At 39.7% G+C, this 19560-nt stretch overlaps 1 protein-coding gene across 1 annotated transcript in view; it reads left to right on the top strand.

The window, feature by feature from the left end:
• Positions 1-19560, top strand: part of Tmprss11d (transmembrane serine protease 11D) — a 74654-nt gene that overhangs the window by 36747 nt on the left and 18347 nt on the right. The window contains exons 3-4 of the mRNA XM_040747289.1: positions 1837-1955; positions 9811-9878. Coding sequence (XP_040603223.1) covers positions 1837-1955; positions 9811-9878 — 187 coding nt within the window. The remainder of the gene's footprint in view (positions 1-1836; positions 1956-9810; positions 9879-19560) is intronic.

The following is a 19560-nucleotide window of genomic DNA, read 5'->3' as shown; positions in this document are numbered from 1 at the left end:
GCTAAGCAGCCACTACGATCAGTAAATAAGTTTGTGTGTTGCTGAGAAATAGAAAGCTGTAAAGTCAAATTTTAAATAAGATACATGATTTTAATATTAGTTAACCTTTAAAATAGCTTATAGTATATCATTAGTTGATTTAGATAGCATGGATAAGAAAAATTAATGTAAATGTATATATAAATATATATAAAGAGGTTTCTTTAAAATCTCATAAATACTATTTCAGAAGTTTTAATATACAAAATTAATCATAGATAAGGTAACTGTATAATAATATAAATAATATAATGGTTAATATTATTTCAGAAGTTTTAATATAGAAAACATTATTGAATAATATATAACATTTCCCTTAAAATACACTTTGATTTTATTTTTAGGAATAATTATGTTAACCCTCATGTATGGTATGCAAATAGATATGTATGACTATGGATAGAAAAGGAAAAAACACAAATTTATGGTATGTCCTATTATAAAAAAGGCAAAAATGGTTGAAAATATCATTATCAATACTATAGAAAACCAGTAATGAGGAATAATCATTTAAGATAATCAATTGTAAAAGCTGTAACCGAATTGAGTTTGTCACAACATCTTACCATTAAATTTACATGACATTAGCCTTCAAATGAATTATAGGTAGAGGAAAAAGAAATATCATTGATCTCCATATTAAATTTATGAATATCACAAGTAATGACACCACACTGTCACACTTAAATATGTAATGCTATTCAAGTCTTACTCTAGTGATCATTCATGAAATAAAAATGACTAACCCCATCCCCACCAAACTTCTTTACCCTTAGTGCCATTCGGTCTTTCTTGTTATACTTAACTTCTCTATGGGTTAAGTGTATGAATGATCAGAGGGAAGTAGGGATTTTTCTCAAGAAGTTCTGCTAAGTCATGTCCATATTCATAATTTCCTAAGTCACTTATGTGTATTTTAAGGATTCTTGACATCTTTAAACTGAATGTTTATTCCAGAACACTCCTTTGGTGAGAATAAAACTCACAATAAACAACCAGAAAAGACATGTTATGAGTTTTCCAGGAAAATGGTCAAATCACTAACTCCTCTACAAAAATTATTGCCTGAGGGTCTGGAGAGATTGTTCAGTGTATAAAGTGTCAACTGCCCAAGCACACATGTAAACTGTAGGCATAATTCATGTATTTGTAACTAGAGTGGGCACAGACAGGCAGATCCTGGGGTTTGTCATCCAGAAGTTTAGCTGGAATGATGAAATCCAGGTTCTCTAAGAGACCTTGTCTCTAAAAACTAAAGTGGAGAAAAATAAAAGAAGACACTTATCATTAAGTGGTACACACACACACACACACACACACACACACACAAGCAACACAAGCAAATACACATGCACACAAAGCATATACATAGACACCACACACACACACAAAATAACTAATTTTTTAAAAGAATGTTTGAAAATTTTGAACTATTCCATTACTTGAATTGTTTTTACCAGTGAATAATCACATATTATGGATATATATTAATGGCTGATGAGTGAGTAAATCAAAAATATTATTTAGATGTATTACTAATAAAACTTATAGTACTTCTGTACAACTTTGAAGGAGCTAATTAATGCTAGTCCAACTTCTTTTACTTTAGCAATCTTAGCTTTGTCAATCTTTTAAAAACTCAAAAGTAAATAATCCTGGTAAATTTATGTTATGTATGGATTTTTCTTTCTCTTAAGGGATACTATTTTAATTGTATAACGTCTAATAATGCTGCACAAAATAAAAATTAGTCTACTTAGTAGCACTATAGTAATCATGACTTCCTTTCTTCTCCAGACAAGAAAACTTACTTTTACCACAGCAGCTTTCAAATCCTAAATGTTGAATACACTGAGGCTTTAAATTCCCCAGCTACACAGGAATACAGGCATTTGAGTGAAAGAATTGAATCTATGGTATGTTAATACTGATCTTTGCTTTTTATTTCTGCATAAAAGGAAATAAAGAAGTCTAATGTAATAATAATATTTTCATATAATAATGTTACTGGATATTTTGTATTTTTTCTTCCCTTGAGAAGTGAGAAATGTGTTTCTTGGATTTCTCTGAATTAATTTAATTTACCAGTATACTGATTCTTATGTCATAAGTAAATTTGGATTTTATTTGTTTATGACTTCAAAGACTGGAAGTCCTTGTGAAGCTGTATTGAGATTATCCTTTTTTCCCTCAATATATGCTTTTATTTGAATTAGAAACATGCATGCTTCACATGTCAATCCCAGCCCCCTCTCCCACACCTCCTCCCTTGTCCCTCCACCAATCACCCCCAAGCCCCCCATCCAATCCCCACATCATTCCCCAGGGAGGGTGAGGCCCTCCTTGGGGGGATCTCTAAAGTCTGTTATTTCATCCAGGGCAGGACCTATGCCCTTCCCCATGTGTCCAGGCTGAGAGAGCATACCTCCATGTGGAATGGGTTCCCAAAGTTCATTTGTACACCATGGTAAACACTGATCTACTACCCAAAGCCCCAGAGATTTCTGAGGCCTCCTCACTGACACTACATCATGGAGTCTAGATCAGTCCCCTGTTGGCCTCTCAGCCATCAGTCTGGGGTTCAAGAGCTCCCCCTTGTCCTGTCAGCTGTCTGTGGGTTTCACCAGCATGGTCTTGACCCCTTTGCTCATCACTCCTCCATCTCTGTCACTGGGTTCCAGAAGTTCAGTTCAGTGTTTAGCTATGGGTATCCGTCTCTGCTTCCATCAGTCACTGGATGAAGGTTCTAGGATAGCATATAAGGTAGTCATCAACCTTATCATCAGAGAGGGGCTGATAATGTAGTCTCTCCACAATTGCTTAGTTTGCCAGCTGGTGTTACCCTTGTAAATCTCTGGAAATCTCACTAGTGTCAGCTGTCTCCTCAAACCTATAATGACTCCATCTAGTATGGTATCTCTCATCCTGCTCTCCTCTATTCTTTCCTCGACTCAACCTTCCTGCTCCCCCCATGCCTTCTTCTGCCCTCCTCTTATCCCCCTCTCTTTTTCCTGGTTCTCTCTCCCCTCCCTCGATGTTCCAAGAGATTATCCTTTTACATTCCTTTCACCCCTTCTTTTTTCTTTCATTATTCAAGTGAGCACATAAAGTAGTAGGTGTTAAAAGTTACATTCACAGCCCACAGTCAGTGGGTGGCGTCGCATGCCTTTATTCCCAGAACTTGGGAGGCAGGTGATGTGAATTCAATGCCAGCCGGGTCTACAGAGCAAGTTCCAGCACAGCCAAGGCTGTTACACAGGGAAACTCTGTCTCCAAAAACAAGCAAACAAGAAGATATGCTCCCTATACAAGGAATAAGACCGTTTGGACAACAAGCTGCTATGATGATAGGCCTACTAGTTTGACTGGAAATTTTCAAATCGAGCTTTACCTCATGCATAAAGATATGTCTATCTACTTGCCCTGTCCTGAAAAACAGATCCCTGGCACTCATACATCAGCAGAGAGCTTAGGTAGCTTTCAGTATAGGGAAAGAGTTGACCAGACTCAGGATGCTCACTTACCCTCTCCTTTTTTGAAAGACCTAAATATATAAATCAACCCAAACCTTGTGAAACTTTAAAATATAAAACAACCATCTGATAGTCTCATTAAACCTCAGATTTTTGGGTCCCAACTCAACTTCTAAGTTAATAAATTTCACATTTTTAACTAGTTCTAACATGGCACTGACACTGTGTCTATATATCACACTCTGAGAAACAGAAGTTAATCGTCAATGAGTGTTATTACTGCTTCAGAATTGAATAAGCAACTTGTCCCACAACTTAGAGGCGAACTTCATTGGGAGCCAATCTGTAGACATTTAAGCAGAAAAATACAGAGCAGGCTATGCCTCTCACTGAAGAGCTTCAGTCTCTGCCCAGCAGGTCCTTTCCATTAAACTCTCAACATTCATGTGTTCCTTTGACCACACAACACAGTTGTGACCCCTTTTGTCCTAATAAGTGTTTTTTGTTAGTTAGTTAGTTAGTTAGTTTGTTTGTTTGTTTGTTTGTTTGGGGTGTGTGTGTGTGTGTGTGTGTGTGTGTGTGTGTTGTTTGTTTAAATGAAACAGGTTCTTACCATGTAACTGTTTGTCCTGAAATTCACAATGTAGACCAGACTGAGCTTGTACTCTCAGAGCCACCAGGCTGTCATCAGAAATATTTATGTATTCCTCAATGTATAGAATATAAATTAGAGACTGAAATTAAACATTTACTGACATAAATCATGAATAACTTTCAAATAAGCACACAAAGTGTTAGAAAAATATGTTCACCATGAAAGGAATAATTAATTTAGATATTACCTTGGTGGTAGTTCATATATACATATATATATACATATATTTATTAAAGATGAAAGCAATTTACATACTAAGTAGGTAGATGTTGGTGTTTATTTTTACAAAAAGATTTATTCTTGGCTGAACATTTGATCAAACAAAATTCTAAGTATATGCAAGGGCTTTGAGTTAACTGATAATTTGATAATGCATTCCACATAAGTAAGTAGTCCAAATTGCTAAAGCATGTTTAGGGCCTGTCTTAGTTAGGGTTATTCTTGCTGTGATGAAACACATGACCAAAAGCAACCTTCAGAGGAAAGGGTTTTACTCATAGCTCTATATAACAGTTCATCATTAAAAGCAAGTGAAGGCAGGAACTTAAGCAGGGAGGATCCTGGAGGCAGAAACATATACAGAGGCCATAGAGGAGTATTGTATATCGGCTTGCTCCTCGTGGCTTTATTATCCTGCATTCTTCTAGAACTCAGGACCACTATCCCAGTGAGGGCATCATCTACATTGGACTTGGACCTCCCCTATCAATCACTAATTAAGAAAAAAAATCACAGGCTTGCCTGCAGCCTGAACTAATGGAGTCAGTTTTTTAACTGAGGCACCCTCTTCTCAGATGACTGCACCCTGTGTCGAATTGATATAAAACTAAGCAGCACAGGACTAGTTTAAAAATAATTGGAAATTCTCTCAATCTCCAGCCAAACTTTATTTGACTTTTGTTTTTCAAATGAACTTCAAGCTAGCAATTTAAACAGCAATTTTAAAAATCAAACATTCCAACATACACAATACAAAGATCCATTACTTTGGTACTTAAATATTCAGGACTAACAGTAGAAAGTGATTAAATACCTTTGTTTCTTGTGATTGAATCATACTTACACTAAAAATGCTGTCATGCATAACACAGTAGTCTCAACCTAATCCAAGATGCCTCTTGACAGCATTTCATAACACAGAGGACTAAGGGTCCAAACACTTTACTTACAGCTCACCTTGAGCACATCAATACTCCCTTACTCACAGCTTTCTCCATTCAATCTGTTTTTAAAAATTAGAGAGTTTAGTTACATCATTTATACTAAGAATTATCTGCTTCATACTCAACCCATGAACATCCAAAAGTTCTTGGAGCTATCAAAGATCCAAACCTGGAGAGAGATCGTCATAAACGGTTACTCATGAGAAGTCCTCCTACCTATACAACAATGCTATGTAGTATTTCTGTGCTTAGCTAAATATTGAAAAGATCAAGCTTTGCTGTGGGATCAGGACCCAGCTTCTTATTAACACAGCAGATGTCTTAATGGGGTCATTCAGTTCCAGATGGATCAGGACAGATATGTAAGGTCAGCTCAACCTTAACCAAGCACACACAAAACTGAGAGAAGCTAACAATAAAAAAATGTCATAAGAAATACAGTATATTCAACAAAAGGGCTTGAGTGAAAAGAGTAATATTATATATCTTTGCAAAATGCTTAATGTCTTAGAATACATACATATAGACACACAAACCTTGTTATTCTTAAATAAATCTCATTTTCTAAAACATAAATCACAAAGTATGTGTATACCTTTTACCATTAAAATGAAGGTAATTTAGTGTTCTTATTAAGATTCTCTACAATGTGTAAAAGTGTCAGGACGTGCATAAAATGTAAAGAAGAAAAAATATATAAAAGCCCAACGGTGCTGCACATCTAGTACTAACCATGTCAGGGTCTGAGCTGCCCTCCTATGCAAACTGCATCCATAACACACACACAAACACACATGCCTTTCTTTTTTGGTTTTTAAAAATAGGGTTCCTCTGTGCAGCTTTGGAGTATGTCCTGGAAATTACTTTGTATACCAGGCTGGCCTCGAACTCACAAAGATTGGTCTGCCTCTGTGTCTCAAGATTGGTCTGCCTCTGTGTCTCAAGTGCTGGGATTAAAAGCACGCACCACCACTGCCCAGTCACATGCCTTTCTTACAGTGGAGTCAAACATATGCTAGTACCTTCTTTCCCTCAAAAAATATTTCTTCATTTAATTTTATATGTTTAAATACCTAGTAAGTATTATAGCATATAGGATCACAATATTTTATTTGAACATTTCTCTGTAAACACATTTTTAAATTCTTTCAATAGGTCTTGTTTGATTTGTGTGTGTTTGCACGCGCATTCATTGTGCATGCATGTGTACGTGTGTGTGTGTGTGTGTGTGTGTGTGTGTGTGTGTGTGTGTGTGTGGGGTTTTTGGTGTGTGGGGAGCTTTTTGGTGCAACTGATCAGTTGCCTACATCATTACTATGTTTGAAGTACTGTATCTTGATAATATGTTTAAATGCTTCCTTGAATTTATGATGTATGATTTTCATAGTTAAGACATACATGTATCTTCCTGTAGAAGAATAAGCGTTTATGGGAATAACAAGAATTCAAAGCAGGGTATCATGACTGAATAGAAGAGTTGCCATTTCTCAGTGATAACAAGATGCAATAGGTTTCTGCCAACCACAGTTATTACCTTCCTCAAAATTTGCATAATAGCACTCCTATCACAAACAAGATAATGGGAATGAACTGGGAGACAGAGAGCAGAGTAGTATGAGTTCTAGGACCCCAACCCCCTTTTTAAAGAAAGAAATAAAGGGCTCAGCTGTTAAAGGCTATGTTCCTCTGCTTCCATCAGTCACTGCATGAAGGCTCTAGGATGGCTATAGACATCAAGTTCATTATTAGGAATGGGCAAAACACCCACAGTTAAACAATGGACTGAACCCATGAAACCTAGTGACAGAGAGAGAGGAGCGATGATCAAATTGGCAAAGAATGGGCTGACAAAACCAGCAGAGACAGCTGATCTGAACAAGGAGGAGCTCTTAGACCCCAGACCGACAGCTGGGAGTCCAGCATGGGACTCATCCAGACCCCCTGAGTGTGAGAGTCAGTAAGGAAGCCTGGGCAACCTATGGGGCCCTGGGCAGTAGATCAGTGTTTATCCCTGGCATACAAACAGACTTCGTGTGTCCATAACACAAAGAGGGATGCTCTCTCAGCCTGGACTCTTAGGGGAGTGCCTGGACCCTGCCCTGAGTGAAATGACAGACTCTAGATACCCCCTATGTGGAAGGAAGTGGGGATAGGGTGGGAGGCTGGGGGGCGATAGTGGAGGGGGGTGCGGGAGGAGGGGAGGGAGAGAAAACTGGGATTAACATGTGAAGCAAGCTATTTAAAATTAAAGTAATAAAAAAGGCTATGTTTCAATATAAAGGGGGAAAGTGACTGTTTTTTTATTTACCTTAGTCTTATTTACAACTTATTCATGTTTTTAATTTAGTTTTTAAATTTATTTCATTTATTATTTATTTTATTGAATATAGATTCTTCTCTCACACAATACATCTCATCCACAGTTACAGCTCCCTCCTCTCCTCCCATATCTGCTTCATCTCCTCCCCTCTCCCCCAGATTCATTTCCTCTTGAAAAAAGAGTGATAAAGTTTGCATGCATATACACGCACACACACACACACACACACACACACACACACACTTGCAGACCATTGTTACAGTAGACAGATCACATGACCACATGCCTTATTTCCTTTCTTCCTCGAAAACTGTACTTCGTAATTCTTTGAATTTCAAGACAGTGGCAAAATATAATAATGGATATTAAAGACAACATACAACACATCTCTTCAATTCAATTCACCTCACAGATAACAGAACAAACTGCAGCTGTCAAGTAACAGACTGGGAAGAGTGATTTGTAGAACCCACAGAGAGCTGCTACGGTGTTTGCCTTCTAAAGGCAAAAATGGAACAATTATACTTTAATTCTATTTGCAATGCTTTTATATGACCTATTATATTACCTATTATATTAATATGTATAGTGATGGTCCCTTATGTTTTAATTTTTGGAATTTACTTAAAAGACACATGATTCACATTAGTCTTTAAAAACCATAAATATGACTAGTAAGAATGCTAGAGTATTCTTTCTTTTTCTCCATTTGTTCTTCTTTCATACAATACCTGCCAACTGCAGTTTCCCCTCCCTCCACTCCTCCTAATCCTCCCCACACACACCTCTCCTCTCCCCCAGATCCACTGCTCCACCATTTTCCCTCAGAAAACAGTAGACCTCCCAGAGAAGAATATTCTATAACATGAAGAGAATGTTGAAACCGTCAATTATAAGGAAAACACAAAATTCTTTCTTCATCAGTATTTACTTGGTTTTCCCCAATGCTATAAAAAAAGTCTATAAAACAGGATGTAAAACATAATGATTATAAAAATTAATAATTGAATAGTCTGGTAAGGAGCAGTTATGACTCATGCTCTTAATAAACATAGTAACATGTCTTTTTACATAAATAACTGAAATATAGATATTTCTAAATGATAGAACAATTCATGTCACACTATGTAATTTAGTAAATTTTGCTTTTTCTTTAAAGTTGATGTATTTCCTTAATTTTAAAAAGAAAACGTGAATTATTGTAATAAGGTCAAAGTTTCACTATTTTTAAGGAAAATTAAGGTCTGTCCCATGTCAATGGTTCTTCTATTAACCTATACTGGGAATTGATATTTAAAAGTTATGGTATTATAGAAACCATATAAATTTTATCAGTTGAATAAAAATTTGACTTCAAATCCTGGATAAATATAATGTCCAGGAAGCTGCCTAATTTCTTATTTCTACTACCTCATGTTGACATACATTGGGTCAACTTCATTATATAACTGGAAGTAATCCACTCCATTACAAAATCACAATGTACTTGACATTGTAGCACAGGAGAACTCTGACAAACTCTTCCTTGTTAACTGTGAAACTAAACTTTATACCTAAGACAACTACCTCTACTAGGAAATAGCTAAGGTTGTTAGCTCAAGAAAGCATCAACAAATGTTACAAGTAATGACTGTAGATTAGGGAAGAATCAAAAACTAACAGGGAAACACTGTTCTTTGCTGTTCACCCTCCCTTCATATTTCTCATTACTAATTGGACTTAATCACCTAATTAATCACTAATTAGTCTTAACTGATTTCATTCATCTAAAACACAGTCATTGTGGACCCCATGCATATCAAGTTGTATGAAAGGAATTCCCTAATGTTGACTTTAGTCTTACCCCAACTACCTCATTTATAACTAGCAAATCATATATCATAAGGTCTCATGAATTAAAACATTTAATGTAGCTAGAGTGACTTGTATTGAAGGCATGCCCTGTCCAGATCATCTCTGCTTAATAACTGTGAAATAGGAACTACATCAGAAGGTTACACTACCTGCCTGTATTCATTCTATGCTATCTGCGATAAAACTTACCAGACCTCACCTGACAGATTTCTACTTCTCATCATATAAGCCCCAAGTTACAGTCATTAAAATAGAAAGGAGAGGTTGCAATTACAGTGAGGTTATTTTCCCACTTTCTTTCTACAGATTACTGATGCATTCCGAGAATCAAATTTAAGAAGTGAGTTTATCAGAACACACGTTGTTAAACTGAGGTAAGTGAAAGACTATCAAAAATCATATTTACAAAGATGCAATATACTCTGTTGGACTTCTGTTTACACTATGGATATTAATGGCATGTTCATGCAATTGCTATAATAAGATGAAGTAAAAATAGCAAGAAAATGGGCCAGCTTAAAAAATGAAATAAAATGCTGTATTTATTTTGCTATTGACACAAATAACCATATCACAGCATTCTGAATGAGTACAAGAAAAGCTGGTGTGAGGGGACAGTAACAGAGCCTTGCTACTGTGTAAATCCACTGGATATCATAAAGCAGTCTACGTAAACAGTGCCTCCTTGAGTTCACAAACTTGGGATGTATTCATCCAAGATTATCACACCATGCCAACACCAGAAATAAGTTTTTGGCTTCACTTGCCTGGAATGTCATAATAAAAGGATGGCATTGTGGTAAAATCCATGACAAGTCTGAAGTGAATTAATAACAGGAGTGGCAAAATGCAGGCTTTAGGAATCTGCTACTCCATGTAATATGACAAAAGAGGACCTTTCAATGAAAAACTTCACACTGAGTAATGTTCGCAGAAATGTCTTAAGTGCCCACATTGTTCAATCCTTTATGTAGTAATATGAAAGTTCTTCAACATGGAAAAAAGGTGCACAAATTATTTCTCAAGTATTAATTAACATCATAAAAAGCAGAATTACAGTTAAATTGAATTTTGATGAGGAATTAGAGGCTGAGGAAGAAACTACGGGAAGAGTACAAAACATGTTTCTATCTATTCAGTGTGCATTCCTTTGGGTTATTTGTTGTGTCTGCACTAGCTTGCAATGCTCAAAGTTTTAAGCCAACACTAAAGAGGTAGAAGGAAAAAGCCACCCACATTTTGTTTCTTTTGTTAACTTCCCACTTGCCACTAATCCACTGTAGTCTGTCTTCTAACCACACTCCAAATACAAGATGTTCTTGCCAATTTCATCAACAGCATCCGAATCACAAAATCCAAGAAAATCTTTTTAGTTCTACTTCTCAACCTCTGAGCACCATTTGACATTGTTACCTTGTCCTTGAAATATCATTCACCACCTCTTAGGACTCTTCCCAGCCACGATTTTCCTGTTACCTATCTAGATATTCTTTCTATTTCTTTTGCTAGCTCTAGTATGGTCCTCACATGTTGAACATGTGTGTGCACTGTGAGTCACATAACTTAGTTTACATTCTCTCCTTTCAGTGGCTTCATGATCACTGTGGGTTTTATTCATTAAATAAATCTTTACTTGTTTTCAAACTGTGTATGTCATTCTAGGTTAGACATTTTTCTATCACTACCTGAACTATATTGATATTTATGGACTCTCTAACCAATTTTACCCTTTCCAAGTACATTTAGTCAACTTTCATTTATTGTGATAGCATATACCTTTGGCTTTATTTTGTAATATTTCATATTCTTTATCCTTACTTATTCTTTTTCCTACTGACTTATTTTATTATGAATGACTGAGTTTTCTTCATTTTTTTCTTTTACTGTTTGGGGACTTTCTATTCTGGTTATCCTATTTTAGTGAATATTAATAAAATATGAACAAGAACTGGCATAATTCCCCACCTTTCTTCAAAATGATACAGGGAATTTGATAGTCTTGCTGCTTTATTATCAGTGATGTTCCAGTTACATTGCATTTCCTTTGACAGATGTATGAGTGTGGTGTACAGGTATGTATGTGTATAGGCACATGTTTGAGCAAGTGTATGTGTACACATATGAGTGAGTATATGAAGATTCAAGGATGTCACTGGATGTCCTCTTTGATCATTGTCGACCTTTTACACAGAGGATCTCTTTCTGGACTTGGATTTGCTCTTCAAACTGGTCTGTCTAGTCATCTTGGTCTGGGGTTCCTTCCCTCTACTTCCCATCCTCTTGGCCTTCACATGGATTCTGGAGCCCTGAACTCTAAGATAGTAGTGATTTTTCAGTACCAAGAATATTTTGTGACATACTGCCTTCTATCTTTCTGTGAAGAAGTCACAGTCAACTTCTTTCATTTGTTCTTCATGTTTTAGCTAGGCTTTTCTGTTTTTGTTAGAAGAATCATTTCTTAGTCTTCAATTCTTATTTTCTTTTGTTTAGTGTGCTTAAGACTCATTGTGATCATGTATTTAGGAAATTGGGATAATTCTTACTGTCTTTCCTAGTATGGCAGTTGCTTTCTTTTGTCTGTTCTCCTCTTTCGCATTACATCAGTATATGTTAACCTTTCCTGTCTCTTAAAGTCTGTTTGATCATGTTCATTCTTTACCTGTTGTTAGACTCTGTAATTTCCTCATACCTACATTTCATTTAACTGAATGTCTTTAACTTTGACCAACATTCTTTGTAAAGATTTATAAAGCTGTTGCTTCACTGAGGATTTTTTTTGTCTGTTTGTTTGTTTGGTTGGTCATTTTATCACAAAGCTTTACCAAGTCTTGTTAGTTTTTCTGTTCTTTTTCTGCTTTGTTGAGATAAGGTGCTGTTTTACTGCTCGGGATAGCCTCAGACTCATTCAGTTCTCTTGCCTTAAATTCCAGAGTTTTGTGACTACAGGCATGAGCCACAACATTCCAAATACCTCCTTTGGGGTGGGGGATAAAATCTTCTATTTTCTCATATTTATGATTCTTTCTTTTGTATCATTAATCATGTCAAATATACTTCTCCACTAGTGATACTGTGTTGAGCATTTCAAGATGCTCCTTTGTCTCTTTTTACTTCAGCCTCCTAATACCTTAAAGATTCTGAGAATACATAGGTAGTATCAATACAAACACAAATGTTATATAATCAGGTTCACGATTTCAAGCTTTCTGGAAAAAAATTCTTTCTTCCTCTCATGTGTAGCTGAGCCTTGGAAAGAGATAAACCTTTTCTTTATGATGAACAGGTTTTTATTTCTCTTTAATTCATGCTTCCCCTTGAAGGACCTTAGGTAATCAGGTCCAAAGCATAGTGATGTCCCGAGCTCAATAACCAGACAGTTGGATGCAAACTGAAAGAGGTTTATTGTTCACACAGGAGCCTACAGGCATTCCAGCAGCCTTAGCTAGCTGAGCACGCCGGGCTTTAGGACAGTTTTCTTTTTATATACATAATCTTGGCAAGCAAAGCAATAGGGGTATTGTAAAAAGCGTGGGCATAAGTTAGCCTTCCTGGAGAAACCACAAGGTCAAAATTAAGCTTATCTCAACAGCCTGCCGGTTTCCTGCATGAGCACTCTGGACCAGATGTTCTTTTTGATTTGACCTTGTTCCCTGCCTAGGGGACCTTGGGGAATTTTCCACTGAGGCAACCTTCTGAGTCTCAAGAGGGGGGATGTATTGAGGTCTTTCATTCCCCCATTTCTTTTTGTGAAGTTTTAATCCTAAAATTTATGGTCCCTCTTGTTGTTTAAGAGCTTGGTACTTCTGTGTGAGAACCAGGGCCTGGGTGATAGATAGGCGTTCCTTGATGAACATCATAAGGTGATTTAAAATACAGGGGCCAAAAGTAAGTAACAGTAACAAAATAACCAAAGGACCTAGTATAGTAGAAATCAGGGTGGTCAGCCAGGGAGACCCATTGAACCAGTGCAGCCGCTCGGGTGCCTATCCCAGCCTCCATTCCTGCCCCCAATAGGAGGGCTAGGAGTAAAATTAGGGTTCTTTTAAGAGACTTCTCTTAAGAGGATTTTGGGTGCGTTGGAGTTTCCATGAGATGGTGGGCAGGTCTTTTGGGTTTTCTCAGGGAGCAGGCTTTACATGCAACACATGCACCCAGGCCACGATGCCGTCAACCTTTAAGGCAGTCGGGGTGGTCAGCAGCATGGTATACGGTCCTTTCCAGCGTGGTTCCAAAGTTTTGGACTGGTGCCTCCTCTTGTAGACCTGGCCACCGATCTGGTGGGGATGGGGCCTGGAAGGTGGTCCCTTATCCCGGTATGCCACTGCCAAAGGCTTCCAAATCTGCTCCTGGACTATCTGCAAGGCTTGGAGGTATGACTGCAGGGTTGGGGTAGTAACATAAGCAAAGATATCAGAATCAAAGAAGGTTACAGCAGGGGAGGTCCTCCATAGAGAATCTCATATGGGGTGAGGCCATGGGGGCCAGGGGTGTTCCTGGCCCGGTATAGGGCCATGGGCATGAGTTGAACCCAGTCTCTAGTGACAGTCTCCAATGCTAATTTAGTTAAGGTCTCCTTAATTGTTCTATTTATTCTTTCTACCTGACCTGAACTTTGGGGTCTATAAGCACAATGTAATTTCCAATCGAACCCCAAAAACTTGGACACCATCTGACTTACCTGGGAGACAATTACCTTGGGTAGGCCGAATCGACGGACGATTTCTTCTAGAATCTTCTTAACCACCATCTGGGCAGTTTCTCTCTTGGTAGGAAGGCCTCAGCCCACCCTGAGAAGGTATCTATGAAAACCTAGCAGGTATTTGTTACCGTACAGGCCAGGTTTAACTTCTGTAAAGTCCACTTCCCAATAGACACTGGGGCAGTGTCCTCTGGTCCTGGTCCCTTCTGGAAGCTTTAGTCTTCCTGCATTGACTTTTGCACAGGGAACGCACTGATCAATAACCTGATGAATGAGATTCTGTACACGTGGTATGTAAAAAAAGAACTCTTCCCTTTCCAATAGATTGGATAGCTTTTTCTTACTAAGGTGGGTTAATTTATGGAGCTCCGTTATTTTTTTTTTTATCATTTTTTATTTTAATTTTAAATATCTTGTTTTACATGTCAATCCCAGTTCCCTCTCCCTCCCCTCCTCCCGCACTCCCCTTCCTCCCCACCCTCCCACCCTATTGCCAAATCCTTCCACATAGAGGATATCTAGAGTCTGTCATTTTACTCTGGGTAGGGTCCAGGCACTCCCCTAAGAGTCCAGGCTGAGAGAGCATCCCTCTTTGTGCTATAGGCACACGAAGACTGTTTGTATACCAGGGATAGACACTGATCCACAGCTCAGGGCCCCATAGGTTGCCCAGGCCTTCTCGCTGACACTCACATTTGGGGGGGGTCCAGATCAGTCCCATGCTGGCCTCCCCACTGTCAGTCTGGGGTCCAAGAGTGGAGCTCCGTTATTAAGGTTCTGGCGTCCTTCTGGGATAGGACCAGCTTCCCTTGAAGTCTCCATCCTTGGACCTCCAGGTCATATTTGGCTCCTATTCCGTGCACTTCTGCCAGATCTACCACCGTATAGGCGAATTTTGGTTGGGGAGGGGCTGTTTGAGCCTTTCCAGTTCGCAGGGACAGAATCTGGGACCCAAATGCTGCCCTCCTTGCAGCCAGGCAGTTGCCTAAAGCGATAGGGCTATCCCCCTCCTGGTGTCTTGGGCAATGGATGATGCTTAATGCTTTTAGGCAAGAACAGGGCTTGTAACAGGTCCAGTATCTCAGTCTTATTTTTAATTTCTTTACCTCCTGAGGTCAGCAGCCCCCTCCTTTGGTAGATTTCTCCGTGCACATGTGCCGTTGCAAATGCATACCGGCTGTCAGTATAAATGTTAGCTCTCTTTCCTTCTGCCTTTTTAGTGCTTGGGTGAGCACAATGAGCTCAGCCCACTGTGCCAATGTTCCTGGGGGCAAGGCGCTCACCTAGATGGTCTGGCGCTTATCCATCACCACCCCCTCCCCCACTTTTCGCTCACCTTCATGGAGAAAACTGCTCCCATCCGTGAATCATATAAGATCCACGTCCAGGAGAGGTTGGTCGGTCAGGTCTGGGCAAGTCCCATGAGCCTCAGCTAGTATTTGTTGACAATCATGGCGGCTGGTGGATGATGGTTTCCACAGCGTGGGGGCATAATGACAGTGAGGGGCTGTCCCAGATTTAGCCTGGGCTCAGGGGGGTGGGGATCCTGGCCCTGATTCCCCTAGTCCTCAAGGGAGAGGACTTGGGGAGGACGCTTCCTGTGTTCTCTTGGTTTCCTCGGGCAATCCTTTGCCCAATGTCCCTTCTCTTTGCAGTAGGCACATTGATCGCGGCCAATCCGTGGGTACCAGATGTCTCCCTGTTTTCTCATCTGCCTCCCTGGCCCTGATCTAGGCTGAACTACAGTGGCCAAGATTTTGCTTAACTCCCTAGTGTGTTTCTTATCATGCTTGTCTTCCCTCTCCTCTTGTTTCTTTATTAACCTTTCCTCTTTCTCTTCCTGCAACTTTCTTAGTCTTTCTTCCTTCTCTTCTGGGGTTTCTCTCTTATTATAAATCCTTTCTGCCTCGTTCATGAGATCCTGAAGGGTATAGTCCTGTAATCCATCTAACCACTGCAGCCTAGTCCATATGCCCGACACTGACTGTCCTATAAAGGTCATGATAATTTTTCCCTAGGCGTTCCGGCCTCACCGGGTTGAAGGGCGTATATCTACGATATGCTTCTATTAACCTCTCTAAAAACACCGCCGGGGTTTCTTCCCCTCCCTGGGTGACTGCTCTTACCTTGGCCAAATTGGTTGGGTGCCTCCCAGTGGCCCGGAGGCCCGCAAGGAGAATCTGGCAATAGAGACAGAGCTGCTCCCTACCGGCTGGGGTAGCGTAGTCCCAGTTAGGATGCTCCAACGGGAAGGCGGCATCAATCTCATTGGGGAGTTGGGTGGGGGCCCCTTTGGGGCCTGGCACATTTGGCCACGGAGGTGGCGCTGGGGGCTGTTTTCTGTCTGAGACTGGAGCTGATCGTGTCTGACTGAGGCAGGCAGCAAGCGGTCCCTTGGCGTCCCCGCCCTCTCCCCACCACGGCTAGCATCTGACAGGCCCGTGCGCACATTGCGCCATGGACTCAGACAAGATGTGCAGCAAGGAGGACAAACGGGGGGGTCAGTTGGCATGGAGGGTAATGGGATGAGAGGAGTGGATGGGGTAAAGGGGGGCTGAGAATGCTGGGTAGGAGGTTGGGTTTTTGGGGTTGAACAAGTGGGTGGACCCACGGAGGTGGATTGTGGGTCAGGTCTTCCCAGGTGACGATGTAGGCGACCTGGTCGGGGTGTCCGTGGGGGTTCTGTATCAAAAACTTTGTCTTTCACCTACAAGATAACATTCAGGTTAAACGTACCATCCCAGGGCCAACCAACATTGAAAGTTGGCCACTCAGAACTGCAGAGAGTCTGCCATTTCTTCTTTTTAGTATCCATGAATTGGTTGTGTGCTCGAGCTAAGACGTCATTTCAATGGTCTAGAGTCAAACTTAAGGGGTGGCTAGAGATTGTCCCATCCCAAAAAGATTTTCCAAAAACAACAAAGGACAAACAATAATAACAGAGACCATAAACAAACAACAGGCTAAACGCCAGATCGGATTTACAAACGGAGAGGCTGGCAATTCCTGCTCGTCCTCCAGTAGGGTGGCCTGTTCACCCTCAGAGACAAAATGGGCCCCGAAAAACCGGGACCCCAGGCACCCTGGGATGTCTCCCAGGGTGGCAGCACCAAGTGATTATGGAATTCATCAATTCCCTCACTGGACACCCATTTTCAAATTCAAAAGTGCACACCACACCACAATGGAAAAACAAAAGAACAGACAGACAAGGGGTGGGGTAGATCAATTGTCTTACCTCCTTATGTCTAGGTTATTGAGAGGGGTCATTGGATCTCGGTGGATCCTCCAAATGAAGGACCTTCGGTAATCAGGTCCAAAGCATAGCGACGTCCCGAGCTCAATAACCAGACAGTTGGATGCAAACTGCAAGAGGTTTATTGTTCACACAGGCACCTGCAGGCATTCCAGCAGCCTTAGCTAGCTGAGTGTGCCGGGCTTTAGGACTGTTTTCTTTTTATATACATAATCTTGGCAAGCAAAGAATAGGGGTATTGTAAGAAATGGAGCCACCACAGGTGCAGATCCTGGCAAGCAATAGGGCTTTTGTAAAAAGCGCGGGCATGACTTAGCCTTCCTGGAGAAACCACAAGGTCAAAATTAAGCTTATCTCAACAGCCTGCCGGTTTCCTGCATGAGCACTCTGGACCAGATGTTCTTTTTGATCTGACCTTGTTCCCTGCCTAGGGGACCTTGGGGAATTTTCCACTGAGGCAACATTCTGAGTCTCAAGGGGAGTGTTTTGAGGTCTTTCACCCTAGAGTTCAGTTGTTTGAAATCTAAATGCCAACTCCATATGTTTCACTCACCCAAGATCTCACCTCTAGCTGCTATATAATTGTTAAATGGAAGCGTATTATTCTAGAAGATATAACTTAACAGATTGTTTTTCACACTAGAAATTTTCCTCACTATCATGTGAGCTCAGTTTTGAATCTGAAATAAATTCGTACCATTCTAACATTTGCATAGCATTTTAAAATTGCTTGAATTTAGCATCATACAAATTCTATTTGTTCAGTGTCTATTGTTCTATCTAAATTGACCATAACAGTGAAATTTCACCACAGCTAACTACTGAAACTTAGATTCATGCCTAGCACCAGAAAATTTTGTTTTTCACTTGTTAAAAATATACTAAAGTAGTTCCTGGGACAGACGGTAAATCTACTGGCATTTGATATGGGACAAGGAAACCAAGAGGTGTATGAAAGACATTAAGCCAAATTTGCCTTCTGCACTTCTACCAAACGGAAGCAGACTGTCCTGGTTAGGGTTACTATTATTGTGATGAGACACCATAACCAAAAGCAACCTGGGTAGGAAAGGGATAACTTGGCTTACACTTCCGCATTAGTGTTCATCACTGAGGGAAATCAGGGCAGGAACTCAAACTGCGCATGAACCTGGACATAGACACTGATACAGAGGCTATGGAGGGGGGCTGCTTACTATCTTGTTCATCATGGCTCACTCAGCCTATTTTCTTATAGAACCTAGGATCCCCAGCCAGGGGTGTTACCACCCACAATGGGCAGGACTCTCCCACATAAATAACTAATTTAGAAATTAACCTACAGGTTTGCCTACAGCCAGATCTTATGGAAGCATTTTCTTAATCAAGATTCACTCCTCGCAGATGCCTATAGCTTGTGCCAAGTTGGCATAAAACTGGACAGTACACAAGCCAACACTAGATGGCAGGGATGTTAACTATTTGTAAGTGAGGGCGTTATGAAATCACCAAACTGATTACTCTACAAGTAAAAAGAAAGGTTTTCTGGGATAAGATCAAACTGCTGTCTGGGGGACAGAGAACATCAGCTTCTTAGGAATCAGCCCAATTTTATATACTGGTCAGCAGAGTGGGAGTCTTAGAGCTGGTATAAGTTGTTTGACAACTAGATTAGTTGACCTTTGAGGTGGATAAAGAAGGTAGTGGTTTTCATGATGAATGGAAACATACTTTACAAAATCCCTGAGGAATGCTGAATTTAGGCTTCTGTTTACCTAATAACAATCCTTCTGCTTACCCAGTCAGAGTCCTGTTTAGGACATTGTCAGCAGCATTGGCATTTTGGAGGCCCACTTTAAACATAACATTATTGATATGAAATAAGTAGAATTTATCTAGGTTTTTTATATCAAGTTCATTGTGAAAAATGAGTCTCTGAGATCAATCAAAAGAGAAATAAAAATTTAACATGTGACTATAAATTTGTTGCCATGGCCAGATGAACGGGTTTATGTTAACAGAAAATTAACTATGTATTAATGCAAATGAATTTGGATACTCATCAATTTTTAAGTTTATTAAGACAATAACTATTTTTCTCAACTTGGTAATGTCTAATAAC

Source organism: Mesocricetus auratus, unplaced genomic scaffold (assembly GCF_017639785.1).
Source record: "Mesocricetus auratus isolate SY011 unplaced genomic scaffold, BCM_Maur_2.0 Super-Scaffold_100006, whole genome shotgun sequence".
Classification (NCBI taxonomy): domain Eukaryota; kingdom Metazoa; phylum Chordata; class Mammalia; order Rodentia; family Cricetidae; genus Mesocricetus; species Mesocricetus auratus.
The sequence above is the reverse complement of the archived record's forward strand: the minus strand, read 5'-3'. Positions and strand labels throughout refer to the sequence as shown.